The sequence below is a fragment of the Pteropus vampyrus genome, unplaced genomic scaffold, assembly GCF_000151845.1.
Source record: "Pteropus vampyrus isolate Shadow unplaced genomic scaffold, Pvam_2.0 Scaffold227, whole genome shotgun sequence".
Classification (NCBI taxonomy): Eukaryota; Metazoa; Chordata; class Mammalia; order Chiroptera; family Pteropodidae; genus Pteropus; species Pteropus vampyrus.
Window position 1 is genome coordinate 386,023 of NW_011889008.1, and position 19,017 is coordinate 405,039.

The following is a 19,017-nucleotide window of genomic DNA, read 5'->3' on the forward strand; positions in this document are numbered from 1 at the left end:
CGCTCTAGGTGCCTCGCGTAAGTGGGATCCTAGAGTATCTGTCCTTTCGTCACTGGCTTGGTCGCTGAGCTTAATCTCCTCAAGGTCCATCTCTGTCGTACCATGTGCTATAAAGGTCCTTCCTTTTTAACACCGAATAATATTCCATTGTATTGACGGGCCTCTTTTTCCTCCCTTGGTGGAAGTCTGGTTGCTTCTACCTCTTGGCTGTTGTGAATAACGCTGCTGTAAACGTACCTCTTTGAGACCTTGCTGTCCATTCTTCGGAATGTACGCTGTACAGCGGGATTGCTGGCGGGGGTGGTGGTTCTGTTTTTAATGGTTCAAGAACTGCCGGGCTGTTTTCAGCCGCAGCCGCGCCACCGGTGTCTAGTGTTCCAGTCTCTCCGCACTTGGCCTTTGCCAGCACTCGTCTGCACTGTGAACGTGGCACCTGATGGCTGTGGCGTGATGGGTGTCTCATCGTGGTTTTGATTTACATTTCTCTAACATTTGGTGATGTTGAGCATCTTTTCACATGTGTTTTGGACCCATTACCTTGGGAGAAATGTCTCATTTGTCTATATTTGTTTTGTTGCCTGTGCTTTTCATATGTAAGAAATTGCTAAGTCCAGTGTCACAAAGGTTTTTGCCTGTGTTTTTTTCTTTTAGGAGTTTTATAGTTTTGGATCTTACATTTGGGTTTTGAGCCCATTTTGAGTTAATTTTTATACATGATGTAAGTTTCTAACTTCGGTCTTTGCAGGTGGACATCTCGTTTTCCCAGCAGCATTTCTTGAAGAGACTTTCTCCCAATGGGGGGGGGCGGGCGGGGGCAGGGTCAGCTTTTGTTTAATAGCAAGTTATTCAAAGTTTCATTAAGCTCTGGTCTGGTGCAGTCCTCAGTCAAGGGCGTGTGCTGAGGCCAGATGTTAACTGGCAGCTCCTCTTCCTGTTGTTGGCGACTGGTTTGTGGGAGCCAGGGCGGTGGCCGCGGTTGCTGGTGCTGGTGTCCTGCGCTGTAGGGCAGGGAAACAGGGGCTCTTGGGGGTCTGGGGCCGCATGCCTTGCCCAGGAGTGAGCCGCTGTGGCTGCTGGGTTTGGGCCATGGCCACACGTGTGGAAACAGAATCACCGAGGCAGCTCGTGGCAGTGGAGTGCCGAGCGGCGCAACAGAAAGCTTCACCGTGGGCCGTGTTGGTCAGCCAGGGCCAGGGCTTCTCCTGATGCAGTGCGGCTCGCCGCACAGGGAAAAGTCCTTCTTAGGGTAGCCCCTAATTTTTAGGGGGTGGGTCCCTCACTTGCCTTTGCTGTGCCCTTGCTGTCCTAGGAGCTCACGGTCATTCCAGACCAGAGTGCAAGCTTGAGAACCGGGTGGGCAGTCCTGCTCCGTGACAGACCACGTGGAGTGTGTTGGCTTCACGAGCCCACACTCCTCAGTGGACTCCCATGGCGTCTCCCAGAGTGGACTGGGCTCCTTCTGGCACAGGGGACACCAGACAGTCTGACGTTTCCCTCTTCATGGGATCCGTGGACGTTTCTGAGCACTTCAGACTCAGTGGAAGAAGCGTTTCAAATGATAAATGAGAACCTCAGTCATTGCTCTGAGGGTTTAGCTCACTTTCTCGGAGCTGACAGATTTTGCTGCACCATAAAATGTGAATTGAGGTATTTCGTACATTTTGCCACATGGGCTTCTTAGGGTGCTGTGCGCTCAGTGTTTATCCATGAAAACAGTCGGTGGGTGGCAGGTGCCGGGAGAAGTCTGAAGCCACAGCTAGTACTTTTCATAGCCATCACCGTGCTCGTCACCGTGCTCGTTTCTGCTGGTGCTGACGTGCTCTGAATTACTGGTTACAAATGAAATGCTGATTGTAATGTTTTCACCTTTTTTTCTTTTTTTTTTAAATTGTAAAGTATACATACTAATTTCTTTTTAATGCCATTTCAGAATTTCTAGAAGGAGGAGTTGGCCATGTTGAAATGTTATTCCGCTGCAACTATTTGGCTTTAGTCGGTGGTGGGAAAAAGCCGAAGTACCCGCCCAACAAAGGTAAAGGCATCGTGCACCCAGCAGTCACGCCTCCCGCGTCGTGCTGTCTGGACTTGCTGGAGTCCCGTGTGTCTGTGGCCATGTGGTTGGCCCGTAGTGCTGTGAGGAGAGGCGGACCAGCCACTGGGAAGTCGGCATCCAGGAGAGTCTGGTCTCCAGTGTTCCGAGGAGAAATGTGTGACAAGGGCCACCGGCTCCTGTTGACACAGCGTGTGCTTCCCCATGAACGCTGGCCAGATGGGGCCTCTGGACCCCATGTTACCCTGGTGGCAGAAGAGTCCTGAGCTGGTTTTAACGTGCAGTGTGGAGAGGTTGTTCTGTGTGAGCCTCTGGTTCACCGAGCCGTGGGTTCGGTCACCACACGGAGCAGAAGCCAGCGTGGCTCAAGGTTCAAGGGTGTGGTTGGTGGCGTGTGTGCGTGAGTCAGAGTGTGCATGTGAGTGAGTGTGTGTGCCAGGAGAGCGCAGTGAAGGGTCTGGCTCCTGTGGTGAAGAGGAACAGATAAGCTCACCGACCATCACTGTGCCCTTCGCCCTGTGAACTAGACCTCAGGTGGGGGAAGGGAAGGAGGCTGGGGGGCAAGGGTCCAGGTGGCTGATGGGCCGGTCCAGGGCCCTGAGTACCCAGTTGGGGGGTGATCAGGGAGCTGTGCCAGCAGGTTTTGGGTAGAAGTGGGGTGGGAGGCAGGGCCAAGACGCCAGGGAGGGGGCAGAGGTAGGAGGCGGCATGGGGAGGTTGTGAGCGGAGCCTGGTGGTCCTCAGGGGCATGCACCGGACACAGGCGGAGGCGGTGAGCCCCAAGGAGGAGTCCGTGGGCCAGTGACCTGACCGTCCACTGGCAGCCTGGGCACAATGCTGAGATATAGCTGCTGGTGACAGGTTCCAGGGGAGGTGGGAGGGGGTAGGCCGTGCTCCTTCAGAGTTTGGTGGGGACAGGCAGATGGAGTGAGGGCTGTCCCCCATGAAGGGAACAGTGGGTGGGGGTCTCCCAGGGTGTGCCCAGGCACGAGGGCAAGCTGAGCCCCGCCGCAGCAGAAGGAGGATTGCCAGGGGGCGGGGGCAGCGTGGGGAGGCCCAGCGCCCGAGAAGACCTGGGCACGCTCGAGCCCACAGGAGCCTGGGGGACTGTGCGAGGGCGATGCGGGAATGAGGCTGCCCTCCGGTGGGGGCTCACCCTGAGGGCTCCTCCTGAGCACTGTGTGCTGACCCCCCCACGCCTGTCCCAGAGGCTGCGGGTCTGAAAGCCCACGCTGCTGTCCAGGTCATTGCCGGCACGGGCCAGTGAGCAGAGTCCATGGCTGTGAGTCCTGGAGGAAGTCACCCAGAAGTGACATGGAGCAGCCGTGCTTGGAAGGTGGGGGCGGGCTGTTGCAGTAGAGTGTGGGTGCTTTCCTCGGGCCTCTTGGGGCTGCGCAGACACCCTGCGGCCGGGTGGTCCTGTTTCGTCATGAAGATTGTGCTGGCCACTGATTAGCAGAGGGCGTCGGGGCCTGGCCCCACCAGTGGCCCTGCGGTGGGGGCGTTCCAGGCCCTCAGGGGAGCCGTCCAGCAGTAATTCCCGGGCCTCCTTGCCTTACGCATCCTATTCTTAGTAAAGAAATGCCAGGAATGGAAGTGTCTTGGAAATTTACAGACTTAGAATAAAACAATTTTCTAAAAGATAGAAATTTCTTGACAGTGGAGTTCACCCAGGTCTGTGACCCCCTTGACACGGCTCACCTGCGGGGTTCGGCCTGGTTGGGGCCAGTTCGCTTTTGTTGTTGAATGACAGAGTTTGGGGTCAGCTGGCAGAGCCAGAGGAGGCTGCCTTTTGGGTTACTGCACAGGCCCTGGAACGGACGTGCCCTTTGCCCAGCGGGCCTGGGCCGAGCTACCTTGACTGGGGAGCCATCCTGCTCGCTGAGGGCGGCGCCCCTGCCCTTGGGCGCTGACCTCACAGACGGGCTCCGTGAAGAGGGCGTTTCAAAGGAGTGGCAAAAACGAAGTCCCCTTTTCGTTTTAAATGTTGTTGCCTTTTAATTAACCTTCAATAGTCAAAAAGTTGCATGTTATTTAGTAACAGTTTGGTAGTTCTTTTAGGCTAGTGGTAAATTATCTCTTGATTTGAGAGTCGTGCTGGCAAAATGTAAATTGAATGTGGCCTCCAGGATTTGTGTTCGTCGTGGTAGAAGGGCCTGCAGGGGAGGTACCTGTTCCTTTCTAGCCCTGGTCACCTTGCCAATGACCTACCTGCTGAAGGAAAAACATGTGCTTCCCCTGACCTCACACCCTTCGTAGATGGCTGTTCAAATGGAGGCGACAGAAATGGCCAGCATGCTCCCTGCCTCCCCCAGCACTGCCGGTCAGCATTCTCACCGGTGCGGTCCATGGCCTGTTAGGGACCAGGCCGCACAGCAGGAAGTGAGCGACAGGCTGGCAAGCGAAGCTTCAGCTGTATCTGCAGCTGCTCCCCAGAGCTGGCATCACCGCCTAAGACCATCAGGCGTTTGACGCTCTTAGTTAGCACCAGTCCCTGGTGCCACAAAGGTTGGGGACTGCTACTTGGAATGCAAACCACTAATCACTCCTAAAACACTTCTGAACTTGAACAAGACAAGAGCAGGCAGGTGGGGTTAGGAGATGCACAGCCTGGTTTTTGTGCATCTGACGTCGCAGTAGAGCTGAGACCTTGCTTTTCTGGATCCAGGTTTTTCTCTAGCACTTAACTCTTCGTGACTGTGGTTAGGGTTTTGGGCCCCGCCAAGTCGGAGCACTAGAAGTGCGGTGGGGAGAAGTGTCCCTGGACACTAGGCTAGAGTTGGCAGACAGGAGACCGAAGTGTGTGTGGATGCGTGTGCATGGGCGCGTGTGTCAGAGACAGGTGAGCTGCCTGGGGTGCTGACCTGGGAGGGTGAAGCCCTGGGAGCCGCTTTGGGGTGGCTCTGAGACCCAGGTGTGGCATGGGGAGCACCACCTCTGCCTGGTGAGGCGACCATGGCCTCAGGACCCTGCAGAGCAGCCTGGTCGTTGTCACGTTCATGCGTTCTTTCTGCCGTTGCAGTGATGATCTGGGACGACCTGAAGAAGAAGACCGTCATTGAAATCGAGTTTTCTACGGAGGTCAAGGCTGTGAAACTGCGGCGAGACCGGTAGGTTTGACGCCTGATTTCGCAGTGGGGCGTCACTTTCTCTGACGTTGGCGGAAATGCTTCCCTACTGCAGGAAGTAGGCGTTCAGGAAAATAATGAATTAAATGCAGAAAACAGTCTGTGGCCATGCCACCCTGAATGCGCCCAATCCCGTCTGATTTCGGAAGCTCAGCAGGGTTGGGCCTGGTTAGTACTTGGATGGGAGGCCACCCAGGAAGACCAGGTGCTGTAGGAGTAAAAAATAAAAAGTAAGGGATTGTAAGCTGACAAGGTCCTTGCAATCTGTGAGGTCAACCACGGGTCGCCTCCCCTAAAAAAAATGCAGAGACCATAGTTTATGGGCCGGAGAGCGTACAGATTGCTCACACTGCTGCAGGGAAGGCTGTGAATCCCACCGGCTTCACAGGGCGAGCAGGTGGCGGGCATGGGCTGGGCCCTAGATGGCTCGGCCTTCGGCGTCCCCGGCCGATAGGTGCAGGTCTAGGACCCGCGTTGGGAACTTTGAGTTGCCTCACTCTTAGTCCGTGCTTTCTTAAAAGCGGCCTCAGTGAAAGTTTGTAGAGTGACGGTAAAGGAGGGTGTGGAAACTCCTCAGCGAGGGTCACTGACCCTCACCTGCCGAAAGCCCAGCCATTGCCTTCCTGGCGTTTAGGGGAACATGGAGGGTTTTCTGAGTAGGTGAGTAAGACAGCAACGTTTCGTTCATTTGGATTTGATTTGACATGATTTACATGTTGCACTCAGCTGTGGGAGGACAAAGACACCGAACAGGGTGAATGTCATCCCTGTGTTCTTAGGTTTGTCACTTCCAGTGATGTCACTATTTAGGGACTCAATGCAAATGCTTGAGCCACTTCCTGGCACTTCTAAATTTTCATGACATATTAAAAAGCACCCAGAAACCTACTTTCTGCCCCCGCTGTTCTACTTGGTTCTTTCTCCAGACGGACTATTTGGTGGTGATGCCTCTTTAAACCTCGGAGAGGTCTGCCAGCCTGTACGCGACGTCAGTGCCCAGGTGGCTCACAGGCATCCTGTTCTAAGACCTCTCCTGCAGGGGCCCCTCATTCAAGAAACGAGCCTTTGTGTGTGGTGTTTGGAGCGTTTCTGAGCTTCAAAGTGCTAACAAAAATCACAAAGTGTTTGATTTCACTTTTGGGAAGAGGAATTCTGATTGTGTTTTTTTCCCCCCAGAATTGTGGTGGTTTTGGACTCTATGATTAAGGTGTTTACATTTACACACAACCCCCATCAATTGCACGTCTTTGAAACCTGCTATAACCCTAAAGGTAAGAAGCCCCAAGCGGGCCCAGGCGGGGACGCTGACCCGGGTGACTGCCATCCTCCAGGCGAGGCCTCTGAGCGCCGGTGCCGTGGCGAGCTGGGTCCTGAGGCACGGGCCTTGGGCTGGGAGACACCGGCTTTTGGCTTTTCCTTCTGTGCCCTGCCTCCTGGATGATGGAGGCAGTGGTCCTGAGACCTCGCCTCCTGTCAGTCACGGGGCGGGGGCCGCTTTCAGGGGTTTTCTCGCGGTGGCCCCCAGGGCCCGCCTCTACCCAGTTCTGAGACATTTCCTTCCCTCTTTCTTCTGGAGGGCGATATTGGTGGCAGACGTCATTACTCATTTTATCAGCTTGATTGCTGTTTAAGATTTTTGGTTTTTTCCTCCTAGCTTTATTGAGGTATAATTTACATAAAACTCACGGATTTTGAGTTTATCATTTGATAAGTCTTGGTAATTGTAAACTGTTGTAATTACCACCACAGTCAGCACAGCACAGCCCATCACCTAAAAAAATTTCTCCGGCGGTTCCCTCCCCGACCTGCCCATCAGACTTTGCTTTTTCAGACGTGCTCGATGTCCTTCCCTTGGCTCCGTGTTTAGATTCCTCCGTGTTGCGTGCGTGGCGTTCTTTGCTCCTTGTTACTGCCGGGCACTAGTACGTGGTGTGGCTGTACCACAGTGCCTCGCCGTCCCGGGCTTCTGGCGGCTGTGACTAGCAGCTGCCGCGAGGGCTCAGCTTCCACTCTGTGTGTGGATAGGTTTCTGTTTCTTTCGAGTGAGTACCGGAGCGTGTAATTGCTGGGGTGTATTGTGAACAAGTGTTTAACACTGTAAAACATGAAAACATTCGCCAAAGCGGCTGTGTCATTTTGCATTCCCATCGGTGACTTACAAGCATCCCAGTTGCAACGTGTCGTTGCCAGCACTTGGTATTGTTAGTCTTTTTAACTTCAGACATGTGGCTGTGATGATAGTATCTCTTCGAGGATGAATGACCTGGAGCATTGTTTGGTGTGCTTGTTGCCATTCGTAGGTCTGTTGTGAAGGTCTTCAAGTCTTTTGCCCATTTTAGAATCGTGTATCTCATTACTGAGCCGTAAGAACTCCTCCTGTATTCTAGATAGAGCCCTTGGTCTGGCATACTTCTGCAGGTATTTTCAGTTGGTCTGTGGCTTTTTGCAGAACAAAGATTTTCTTTTATGTTTTCTTGTAGACGTTTAGTAACTTTAGATCACAAATCTTTGATCCATTTCGAGTTAATTTTTGTATATGGCATAAGGCAAAGACCCAGATTCTTTTTTTTCTGTATGGATATCCAGTTTCTAGTACCATTTGTTAAAAAGACTATTTTTCTGCATTGAATTACCTTGGCAGCCCCCCCCCCCTTTTTTTAATCAAATAAGTGTAAGGCTTTTCTGGACCCTTCATTCTGTTCCAGTGATCCGTGTTCCTGCCCTTAGGCCGATACCATGCTGCCTTGATTTCTGGAGCTTTAAAATAATTCTTGAAGACAGGTACTCTAAATTCTCCAATCCTGTTCTTATTTTATAAAAAACTGTTTTGGCCATTCTAGGACCTTTGCTTTTTCTTACAACTTTGAGTGTCTGCTTGCCTGTTCCTTCAGAAATGCCTGCAGAGACTGTAATTGTGACAGTATCGTCTGTGAGTGTCAGTTCCAGTCTGTGACCTGATGTAGCTCTGTCCATCCAGCCTCCAGTTTTCCTTTGCCACGTGTCCGTGTCCCATACATCTGTCGTTAAATTTGTAGTGCTTTGTTTTCTTATGTTATTGCTAATGGATTGATTTCAGACTTTACAGCTTAAAGTTCTCAGTGGCAGGCACCGTGAAGGGAGGCATTCAATAAGTTCATTCAGTAGGTTCAGATGTTTCCAGTTATGAGACGGTCTCATGGAAGGTAGCCGTGCTTGGCCCTCTCGTACCCTCTACAGTGGAAAGATTTTATGATTCTGATGTAAATGGAAACCACAAATAATCCCTATTAGATTTTCTTTGGGAACCAGGGAGCGAAGAGCAGATTTGGACAGGGCTCTGCCTATGGGAAAGCAGAGGCGTCGAAGATGCCCGGGGATCCCTGACAAGTGCTCTCTGTCTCTCTTTAGGCCTCTGTGTCCTGTGCCCCAACAGTAACAACTCCCTCCTGGCCTTCCCGGGTACACACACGGGCCACGTGCAGCTCGTGGACCTGGCCAGCACCGAGAAGCCGCCCGTGGACATCCCTGCCCACGAGGGCGTCCTGAGCTGCATCGCCCTCAGCCTTCAGGGGACAAGAATTGCCACCGCGTCTGAAAAAGTGAGTGCGTTTCCCTGTCCGCGGGGAGGCCCAGTGCTCCTGTGCCTCAGCGTGTGGGCCCCCGAGAGTCCAGGCTCCAGGCAGCGAATCTAGTGGTCTGGTCTCTGGGAAGTATTATGAAGGTGCCATTTTGCTAGACAGGGAACCGATGGCACTTACAGGACAGGTCAGCCTGGCCTTGGTGTTCCCTTAGGTGCGCACCAGGGAGCAGAAGCACGGGGTTAGTCAAAGGCCTGCCCACGGGCCCAGGCACCAGGCTTCCCTCACTCCGTCCGGCCCCTGCCTGGTGCTGTCCGACTGAAGAGCCACTAGCCCTTCTTGGAAACAACGGAGGGGAAGTTGGGTTTTAGATGACGTGGGTGTTTGGGGGAAGGGTTATGTGGGCTAGCGGGTTTGTGAGTGTAAGTCATTTAAACTGACTATTGATAATGAAACACTTCCCTGTTTTTCAAAGGGGACCCTTATAAGAATATTTGATACTTCATCAGGGCATTTAATCCAGGAACTGCGAAGAGGGTCTCAAGCAGCTAACATTTACTGGTAAGGACACGCATCGTTTCACCCAGGAGGAGGCTGTTCCTTTGGGCTGATGCAGTGAAATGGGCCCCTGTGATTCGGAGGGAACGTCCAGGCTGGGCTTTTCTCACCTGAGTGGCATGTCGGGGCAGGGGCTGCAGAGACCACGTGCAGGAAGCCCTCTCGTCACTGGCGTCCAGCTTAGTCAGTGTGCCCACGGGAGCACTGCGGCATGCTGGGTCGTCTGAGCTGGGGCGCGTCTGAGCACCGCTGTCCTGGGTGCGGGGAGCCAAGGTGGGAGGCGTTGGGTCGGTGGGCTTCGTGCCGAGGTGGACTGGGCTCCTGCCTCTCCCACGAAACCTGAGGCTGCCTGCTTTCTCTGCAGCATTAACTTCAATCAGGACGCGTCCCTCATCTGCGTGTCCAGTGACCACGGCACGGTGCACATTTTTGCTGCCGAAGATCCGAAGAGGAACAAGCAGTCTAGGTAGGCCCTGGAGTGAAGGGACTGCGCCGGCTCAGTGTGCAGGGTCAGCACTGTCCCGGCCCTTCGTTCGTGTCTTCGAAGTCACTGCAGACCACACGGTGCTAAACAGCGACAGCGTCGCTTCCCTGTTGGGAAGAGGCGTCCGCCATGATCCAGGCACCAGCCCAACGGCCAAGCTTGCCCCCGAGCTCCGGTGCCATCTCTGCGCTGCGTTCAGGACATTCAGTGGCGGTAGAAGCCCATGCCCCTTCTGGTTCGGGTTGTTTCAGGGCTTATTGTAAAGCCACTTGTAAGGATTTGTTTTTTTCGCGTGCAAAATGAGTTAAAAGCAAAACCACTGACGCCGGGACCGTACGAAGCTGCTGTGTCTTTAACTCCGCCCCGCGGACGTGACGCTTTTCTTTTCTTTCTTGTCCTCATAGTTTGGCGTCTGCCAGTTTCCTTCCAAAGTACTTCAGTTCCAAGTGGAGTTTCTCCAAGTTTCAGGTCCCCTCTGGCTCTCCGTGCATCTGTGCCTTTGGGACAGAGCCAAATGCTGTCCTCGGTAAGTGGTCCTTCTGGGCAGGAATGACACCCGACTGCCAGCCCAGGTGCTGTGGGCACCGCACTCTGTCCTGGGGGTGCAGTGCGTCCTGCTCAGTGTGCACAGACGTGTGGGGTGGTCCCGGCTCCCTGCCCTCCGCTGGGCTCCCCAGGGAGTCCTGGGGCAGGTCATGGGTCTTTGAAGTGACGACCGCGTGCACCCCCAGGACAGCATGCTCGGTAAGGAGGGAGCCGCTGGCACCCGCAGGTTTGCCCACGTCAGCGGCTCCGTGCTCCGCGAGGCCACTCGCAGTCAGCGCGGTGAGGGCCACTTGCTTTTAACGTGTGGGAGGGAACGTGAGTAAAACGGTTCCCTTCCATCACAGCCATCTGCGCAGACGGAAGCTACTACAAGTTCCTGTTCAACCCCAAGGGAGAGTGCATCCGGGACGTGTACGCGCAGTTCCTGGAAATGACCGACGACAAGCTGTGACTTCCCCCGCGGTGCCGTCAGCACCCCTGGCCGAGCACCCCCGAAGTGCTGAGTGTGCCCCTCAAACTCCTGGGGCTGGTGCTGGCACCCTCGGGCCTCGTGGGTGACGGGTGGAGGGACTATGTGGGACCTTGGGCTTGAAGCCACCTGCGCCGCCTGCTTTCCTGAGCAGGCCTTCACATTTCCAGTATTACAGAACCGCCGTCGGGGCCCTATGGGCATGCGTGGCGCCAGCGCTGACGGTCATTGCTCCCTGGCACTTGCAGCCGGCGCTCCATGCAGAGCTGGGGGCCATGTTGAGAAAAAGACGGACAGGTTGGAGTCTGTTTCTGGCAACAGATTCCACCGTTTTTATCGAGTTTGATGGGGAAGTGAACCAACGTCTCCACATTAGCTCTTAGAAGCAGATCTAGGTAGGTAGTGATGCCAGCGGCTTGCCTTAGAAAGGAGAAAGGAACTTTCTCCCATCTGAACACGAGAGAGACGCGACCGGGCTAGGCAGCACAGGGGGCGTCTCCCCGATTCCCATGCCACAGCCGTCTTGGTGCCTGTCGTGAGCCTGTGCTCGGGGAGTGTGCACACCTGCCGGCGTCCCCATCTTTGAGCTATGGGAACTGGGGCGAACCCCAGGCCCACTGTGAGCAGGGCGCTCCGTGCACCGCCCGGGGTCTGCTGGCTCTGCTGGCGCAGCCCCAGGTGGAAAACGTTCCCTGTCGTGTGTGGGGACAGTAGGGCACAGACGTTAAACTCAGTCGCAGGAGACAGCACCACTTAGATTGGAGGGCGTGCGGGAAACGCCTGTCGTCTCAGCGAGGCGTCTGTCGGCGTGGAGCGGAGCTGCAGCGCGTGCGCACGTCCCTTGCCGTCCTCCCAGCGTGAGAACAGCTGCACACTAACGTTTCAGAACGAGAGGCACATGACGTTTTTAACATTTGGTGACTGAGATAGGTTCCGGGCTCTATGTTGTACTACTTGAGGCATGTATTTTCTTAAATTCCCTTTGAAGAAACCTAATTTTATGGTTTTGATTTCAGGTTGCAAACGTTTAAAATCTGCAGCAGCAAGTCCTCCGTTTTGCGAGTTCTTTTCCTGTCATGTAATCAGCTAACTGTGGGTTTCAATGTAAAGTATGCATGTTACTTTTATGTGTATTTAATCATGAAATTTAATTTTGCACACTTATTTTTAATGTTTCTTTTAAATAAAAGTGACTAATTTTGTTGTACTCTGTACCCACCAAGGAAGAAGAATTGTATGTTACGAAAGCAAGCCCCTGGGTTTGAGGGCCCCGTGTGGGTGATGTTCGTTGGCTATACCGACTCTGACAGGCGAGCCTGGACTGTTTTGTGTGGTGCGGCTCTCACAGTGACTCTGCTCACACTTCAGCCCTCCATCCAGGGAGGAGAGTGTGAGGCACCCTTCCCATTGGCAGCAGTGCTAGTTCATGTCCTCTCAGACCCTGTAGTGTGAGTGTCCTCGCAGTGCCTGGGGAGAGCTTTAGGACTGGTGAGGGAGCAGGGCAGACTCATGTGGCAGGCACACCCTACCCCATCAGAGCCCACACAGAGCGCGCGAATGACAACGGACATGCCGTGTGATGTGTGAGGGAGCCCCGGCCAAGGGGTGCTGGAGTGAGCTGGGGAGCCACCCTGCCAGTGTGAGGCTCGTTTGTCCTCTGGGGGCGTCTATGTCTCGTCTGCAGGAGGCTCATGGAAGGCAGGTCAAGGGCCTGGGAGCCTGAGGCAGCCCTACGTGTGTGGCCTCGATTTTCCACCCTGGAGAGGTGGCCGGGGAATGGCAGTGTCCATGGTGTGGGGGCTGTCGGGCAGAGCTGTGGGTTCACTTAGAGTAGCAGGCTGTCTTTCAAGCTGTGACCGTGGATTTCAAGCCTGTGTCGAGAAGGGGTAGCTCTGAGCTGGGGCTCCCTGAACTTGGGTGCAGACATGTGACTTCCAGAACTACCACCCCCCCACCCCCACCCCCGTCCCGGGTGGCTAGCTTTGACAGCGGTAGTGCTTTGTCCACCAAGTGTCACTGCAAATGTTCCTTCTTGTGGCACAGCCTTCTGTCGGTCCTTCAGGCCCTGGCCAGGAGGGTTCTGCACACCTCTCGGCCCCGTCTCTCCACCCCACAGGCTTCTAAAGTCCCTGTTCAGTGAGGCAGTTGCCTCGGCGCCCTGCAGCCTCCCGCCTGTTCTGTGGGTCCCGTCAGTGGCAGCGCCTTGCTTGGGGCACTGCCTGGGTCTCAGGCGGTCGCGTAGGGTGGTGCCGATCCACGGCTCGCGGCTCTGCAGCGCTTCTCTCTGCAGCCAAACCGAGGGGAAGAGGCCAGAGCTGACTTCACTGGGCTCTGGAAGCGGCGCTGGGTCGGCTACAACACTTCGGAACTTGTGCTGAAAGTCTGCTCAGGATGGATCAGAGAATACCACCCAAAACCAAGACGTCTGTTGTAAAATAAAGGCATCTAGAAAGAAGGTGAAGCTGGAACACTGCCCGCGTGCCACGTCCAGACGGCCACTCTTGGAAAGCCGCCCGCCTTCTGGGATGGAGTTTAAAGTTTTCGGTTGCATTAGGGGGACCGCTCTTTACTTTAAAAAACTCATGAACATAGCAGGGTATACTTTAATTGTCCAAAGATGTGTATTTGTATTTTTTGTTACATAAAATTTGGAAATGGAAATCCCCATGCATATGCGTTTGCACACTTGTCCTGTTTCTTTGGGATCATCTGCAATTGCCAAGCCATAGGTGCGCATGTGTAAGATTCGACAAATGCGTGCCACTTCTGTGGCCGTGATTCTCAGCTTCCACACCCATTTTCACCAGGATGAAGCTCTGAGCACAATCTTTTTAACGCTGATGCACAAAAAGGACTGGCTCCAAGTCGGGTTGAATGTTCTGGAATTCCTCTGCTGGCCGCGTGTAATTGATTTACAAATTGCTTATTCACGTCTTCGCCTATTTTTCTGTTGGTAGACTTTGTCTATTTTGTTTGTGAGAACTCTCTATATAATCACCCGTTGTTATTTTTTCCACTTTGTTCGTTTTAGTTTGAGGATTTTTACTTATCTGTTTGCATACCTTGAATCGTTACGTGGTCTAATCTTTTTCCTTGGTTTCCAGTATTGGTTCATTAAAACTGCATTTTTCATTGGGTGCTATTTTATGGGTTCTGTCTCCACAGTTCGCTCGAATGGAAAGTGATTTCAAGGACTGTGATGAGGTAAGGGTCCCGTTTCCCCGCACACCGCAGGCAGGCCATGCTCAGACACAGAGCGACCCCGATTCTTGTGCCCCTCGTCTGGGCCGTGCCGCTGCCCTGGTGTCTGTCGCGTCCTGCGTAGCACTCCGGCACTCGTAAGTGTTCTGCTCTGGGCAAGAGTACGCAGCCGCCTGCCACAGTGCCAGCTGTCGGCCACTGCATCGTTTGCCCACCGACGTGGGGTGCTGCTTCATGGAGAGGGAGACCCTGGTTCTGCCACCCTTACGCGTTTCTTCCAGGTGAACTTTAAAGTAATAGCTGGAATAATGGCTGAAAACAAGCAAGCTTTGATTGGAATTTCACAAATGCAGAAGTGATTGAATCCTCAAGTGCTGAGAGACACACCGTGTCAGGATCTCATAAATATTTTCTCCCCAACCCTCACGTGGTAGCATGTCTCAGATGATACCCTAAATGCACTGTCATTCAATTTGCTTATTTTTAAATGACATTAAGCTGTTCGACTTGTGGGGAAAGAAGCTTTAAGTCTTACTTTTGTCCTTGTGTCGTTTCAAACAACTGTTTTACAAAGTTACAACTTGGAAATCCGTGGTGTGTCTACCTGTGGTTTCCTTTGTATTTATCATGCACGGGGCTTGCTGGGCTCGAATTTATGAAAAATTCCAGCCATTATTTCCTCAACTAATCCTTCTGCTGTTTTCTCCTTTTGTGATTCAAGGGCACATACGTAATACCTTTTCTGCTGCCCACTCGCTGGTCATTGAGGCCGTTCGTGTTTTTAAAGTCTTTTCCCATTTTTAGCAGGGTCGCTTTTGCCGGCCGCTGAAGACCCAGCCCCGCCTGCTCCGCTTCCAAGCCCGGACCGCAGTGCGCGTCAGCGTCTGTCAGGTCTGGGCTGCTTTCCAGGTCCTAGCCAGCTTCCCCTTCCCTCGTCATGCGACGTTCTTTTCGTCCTCGTGCGCGTTCACCGTGTGCGTGAAGGCCTTTGGTGATCCTGGCACCTGGCGCTGAGTGGTGTGCCGTGGACCTTCCTCCGTCCTGGGTATGCGTCACGTTTACTTGCCTCGTGCTTCTAGTACTTTTGTGTTGTATCCCAGACAGCGCAAATGGTGCACTGTGGGTGTCACGGATCCTGTTACGTTCCTCTGACAAACACAGTTTTTTTGTTTAAGCATTTAACTGTTCTGAACCCAAACTGCCCGCTATCTCCCCGAGTGGGCAAATGAGGCACAGGACTCGAGGGGGCGCCCGGTCCGTGCTGCTGGGAATGGTTCTGCGTCTGTCGAGACGGTCGTGTTTGTCTTTTGCTCTGCTGATGTGGCGAATCGCACTGACTGCTGAACCATCAGCCGACTTCGCAGTCTCGAGATAGACCCCGTTTTGGTCACGGTGTGTTGTCCTCCGATCATTCGGGTTTTAGTTATTGCCAAATTCGACTTAGTAATACTTACGGAGTTTTCGGTGTGTGTATAAGATACTCACCTATGATTCGATTTCCTCGTGATGTCCTAGCCACACTCCGGTAACGTGGATTTCGGGTTAGCAATTGTGTGGCTTTGACATTGATTTTAAAACTCTTTGCTTTATGCAACAGCCACCAACGTGTAAGCAAACGTACGGTGGATTTTAACAAAAGCAAAAGTAGCCCTGGCAGCGCTGGCGCCTGGTGACATGGGGGTCCTTATGGCTCTCTCGAAGGGAAACAGCAGCACCCGTAGGGGCCGCGCGTGTTCACCCATACACGTGCTCCGACCAAGCCCAGCACGGGCGCACGCCGCAGTCTGACTGTCCTCTCTGGCCACCAGCCGAGGTTCTGTGGCCCACGTAAGGTCTTTGCGATGCTGGGGTGTGTGATCTCCCAGCCTGTCATGGGCAGGGGGAGGTAATGGCAGTCCAGAGCCCGAGGACCTTCAAAGCACACACATGACTCAAGAAAATCAGTGTTTCCTACCTGTGTCGACACCTACAAGGGGGTGGGGCTGGATGTCTGATGTGTCCAGCTGACAGATTTTGGAATGATGGCGGCCTGCCCTCTCGATGTCCCCTGGACATGACCGTATGACGCGGCGTTCCAGCAGGCGGGAGCCCACTCCCACTCAGAGCCCGTGATGGTCAAGGCCACTGATTGTAGCAGAAACAGATTAGCTCATTTATCTGAATGCGAGAAAGTACAAGGCTTCCGTTCTCAAAATCGGCCCCCAAACCGAGTCACTTTTCACTGCGAGGAAACAAATGTCCCGTTGCTCCACCGACAAGCCAGGCACACTAGGCCGCTTCATGGTCAACATTCCGCCGTCTCTTGAAGGTCAGTACCTATGTCCCAGAGGTCACTGTTCAGAGTGTTCTGAAAACAGCCTCTAGGGCGGAGTGGGGGACGCTCACGCACCTGGAGGCACAGACCCCAGAGCGCGCTGCACTGCACCCAAGTCCGAGCTTTAGGACCCAGTGGGACCCCAGGCAGCCTGCCTTGTCTGCTCCAGGGGGGTCACCGGGGCCAGTGTCACAGTCTGTCTGTCTGTTAATGGGGCGCGGCGGGGGCGGAACGCCAAGGAAAATGCAGTAGCTCTGGCATTCGAATATAATCCTGTCCTTGGTCCACAGGATGAGGTTCTTCTGGAGAAGGACAGTGACTGCTGCAAGGAGCTTTCAGCTGTGACCAGGCCAAACTCTAGGCAGCTGGGACGACGACTTGCGGGGCTCCGGGACCATCTGCAAGGTGTCACCTGCCTGACCAGAGGGGCTGGGGGACGCAGAGCATACCCGGTGCGGGGCGCGTCTGCCGTCCCTCAGTCTCCAGGGACCCGTGACGAGGCAAGGGTGGACCCCCGCTGTACAAGGTCAGAGTAGCACGCTCCAGCCTGAAGCCACTCGGCGTCCCTGGCCAGCTGGGCCGGGTCTGGGGGTGTCACCTCGCCGTGTCAATCATCTTTACCTCCACCTTCTTCCAGGTGCAACTTTGTGGCAAAACACCATCAGACTGACTGTTGCGATCATTTTAAAGAGTATGACGCATAATGTCAATCAAGTACATTCACAATGTTGTGCAGCCATCGCCTCTCACATTCCAGAATGTTCCGTTGCTCCAAAACAGGGACGAGGCCTGTCGGCAGTCACCGTCCCCCACCCCCAGCCCCCTCCCATCTGGCAAACACCAGCCTCCCCTCAGTCGGCCTGTTCAGGGCATTTCCTGAGTGGAGTCACGATACCTGGTCTCCCGCTTCTGGCTGCTCTCGGCCTGATGTTTGCGGGGTGCATCTGTCTGATAGGCGAGCACTGCCCTTTGCGTTTGAGCCTGCGGCCCCCGGGAGAGAAGGGGTGGTGGTGATGGGCTGGTATGGGGGGGCGGGTCTTCGTGGTTCCTCCCCCAGAACTGTCCCGGTCCTGGAACCCCCTAGCCCTACCCTCTGGGCCGAGACCAGCTCTGCCACCGTCCCCACTCCCGAGGCCCAGGCCCACTCACCAACCAGTAGTAACTGTGCCCGGTGCACTTGCAGCCTTTACTGCCTTTAAAGTTCATTATACTTTCTTCCCGGGCTGTACCTGGTTTTATGAGTTTTGCCACGTGCAGAGCTGCATAGCCGCGGCCCCCTCGTTCTCACTCCCTTTGTGTCACTGCCCCCACCCCGCCCCGGCTGCTGGCAGCCAGCGATGTCCTCTGGCTTGCAGGCCGTGTAAACCAACTCGTGGTGCATCAGTCTCCTAGAGCCTTTGGAACGAGGCACCACGAACCACCACTGAAACGACTCAGAGGTACGTCGCTCCTGGGCACTGGAGTCTGAATCGGCGTCAGCGGGGCTGGACCCTCTGTCCACCCCAGGCTCCCTTCTAGGGGCTGGCGGTGGGTCACACAACCGTCTCCCCTGCGTGTTTTTTCTCCTCTTACAAGGACCCCCGCCCTCGGATAAGCCCCACTCAGCAACCTGTCTTAACTGATCACGTCTGCAAACGCCCCACTCCCAAGCAAGTCGCACTCGTGGGCACCACATTTGGGGGGTGCCTCAACCCCCAGCATAGCGTCCGCGGCTGTCAGATCTGGCTTCTCATGCTCAGTGCGATGCCTGAGGTTCCATCCGTGCAGCTGTGTCGACAGTGCACCCGAGTCGTGCCCCATGGTGACGGAAGGGCTCCTGCAGCATTTGCAGACTCGGGGTGACATATGGCGCCGACCCGCACACCCAGGCAGACGTGTGGGAGCACACGAGCTCCCACCTCTCGGGTGCGTCATCTGGGCGAGCACTGCGACACGGGGTTCAGCCCGAAACGCTGTTCCGCGCCTGCCAGCTGCCCAGGCAACGCTCTGCTCAGTCCTTTTATCCTCTTGAGAATTTTCATACGTTTATTTTAGCCGAACCGAGGACAAATGCCAGGGACCAAGACCGCAAATGCTCCCCCTGCAAAACTCTGGACAGGGGTGTTTTCTTCCATGTTTGGCAGGACCGGCTAGTGCTACCTGGGCCTTTTCTTTGTTTTTATTGTGAGACTCACATCGCCTACGACTGACCATCCTGTTACACGTCGGTGGCGTTTAGTAGTCAACGTCGGGCAGCTAGCATCGAGCTCTAGTGCCCAGCAGTGCCCCTGCCTGCTGAGAAATCGGTCCCCGTTTCCCCACATCCCCTCCCTGGTAACCGCTGACCTGCTTCTGTCTCGATGCGTTTGTCACCTCGGGCGAATCACACAGCACTGGCTGCTTAGTGGGGTGTTTGAAGGTTCACCCAGGTTGTAGCCCTTGTCAGTGGCCATTCCCTTCTGTAGCTGAAAATGACCCCACTGTGCGGATGGGCCACATGTGCGCATCTATCCACCGGTCGGTAGACAGTGGTCGTTTCCTTTTGGTTGCTGTCGACATCCCTGTAAGGCCCCTGTGGACACGTCTGCATGTCCCTTGGGCGTATGCCACGTGTGGAACTGCTGGGCCTCAGGGTGGCTCCACGGTCAACCTGCTGAGGACCTGCTAGGCCGCCTCCTAGAGCGGCTGCACCGTTTACACTCACGCCGGCCATGCGCAAAGGTACCCGTTT

At 54.5% G+C, this 19,017-nt stretch overlaps 1 protein-coding gene, 1 long non-coding RNA gene and 1 pseudogene across 3 annotated transcripts in view; 2 read left to right on the plus strand and 1 right to left on the minus strand.

Moving 5' to 3' along the window:
* WDR45B (WD repeat domain 45B) overlaps positions 1-13,924 on the plus strand; it is a 19,416-nt gene extending 5,492 nt beyond the window's left edge. Inside the window, exons 3-11 of one of the 2 annotated variants that reach the window (XR_002783580.1) lie at positions 1,931-2,032; positions 5,073-5,160; positions 6,355-6,449; positions 8,566-8,756; positions 9,211-9,296; positions 9,658-9,759; positions 10,182-10,303; positions 10,668-11,901; positions 12,016-13,924. Coding sequence is in view for 1 of the 2 variants with exons in the window: in XM_023538612.1 (XP_023394380.1) it covers positions 1,931-2,032; positions 5,073-5,160; positions 6,355-6,449; positions 8,566-8,756; positions 9,211-9,296; positions 9,658-9,759; positions 10,182-10,303; positions 10,668-10,774 (893 nt within the window). In the remaining variant the exon portion in view is untranslated. Of the gene's footprint in view, positions 1-1,930; positions 2,033-5,072; positions 5,161-6,354; positions 6,450-8,565; positions 8,757-9,210; positions 9,297-9,657; positions 9,760-10,181; positions 10,304-10,667 lie in introns of both variants that reach the window. The other variant, XM_023538612.1, reaches the window with a different exon arrangement.
* Positions 5,277-5,395, plus strand: LOC111728775 (annotated as a pseudogene).
* The window catches only part of LOC111747549, a 5,773-nt gene continuing 147 nt past the window's right edge, over positions 13,392-19,017 (minus strand). The window contains exon 2 of the long non-coding RNA XR_002783581.1: positions 13,392-18,936. This is a non-coding gene — a long non-coding RNA (uncharacterized LOC111747549). The remainder of the gene's footprint in view (positions 18,937-19,017) is intronic.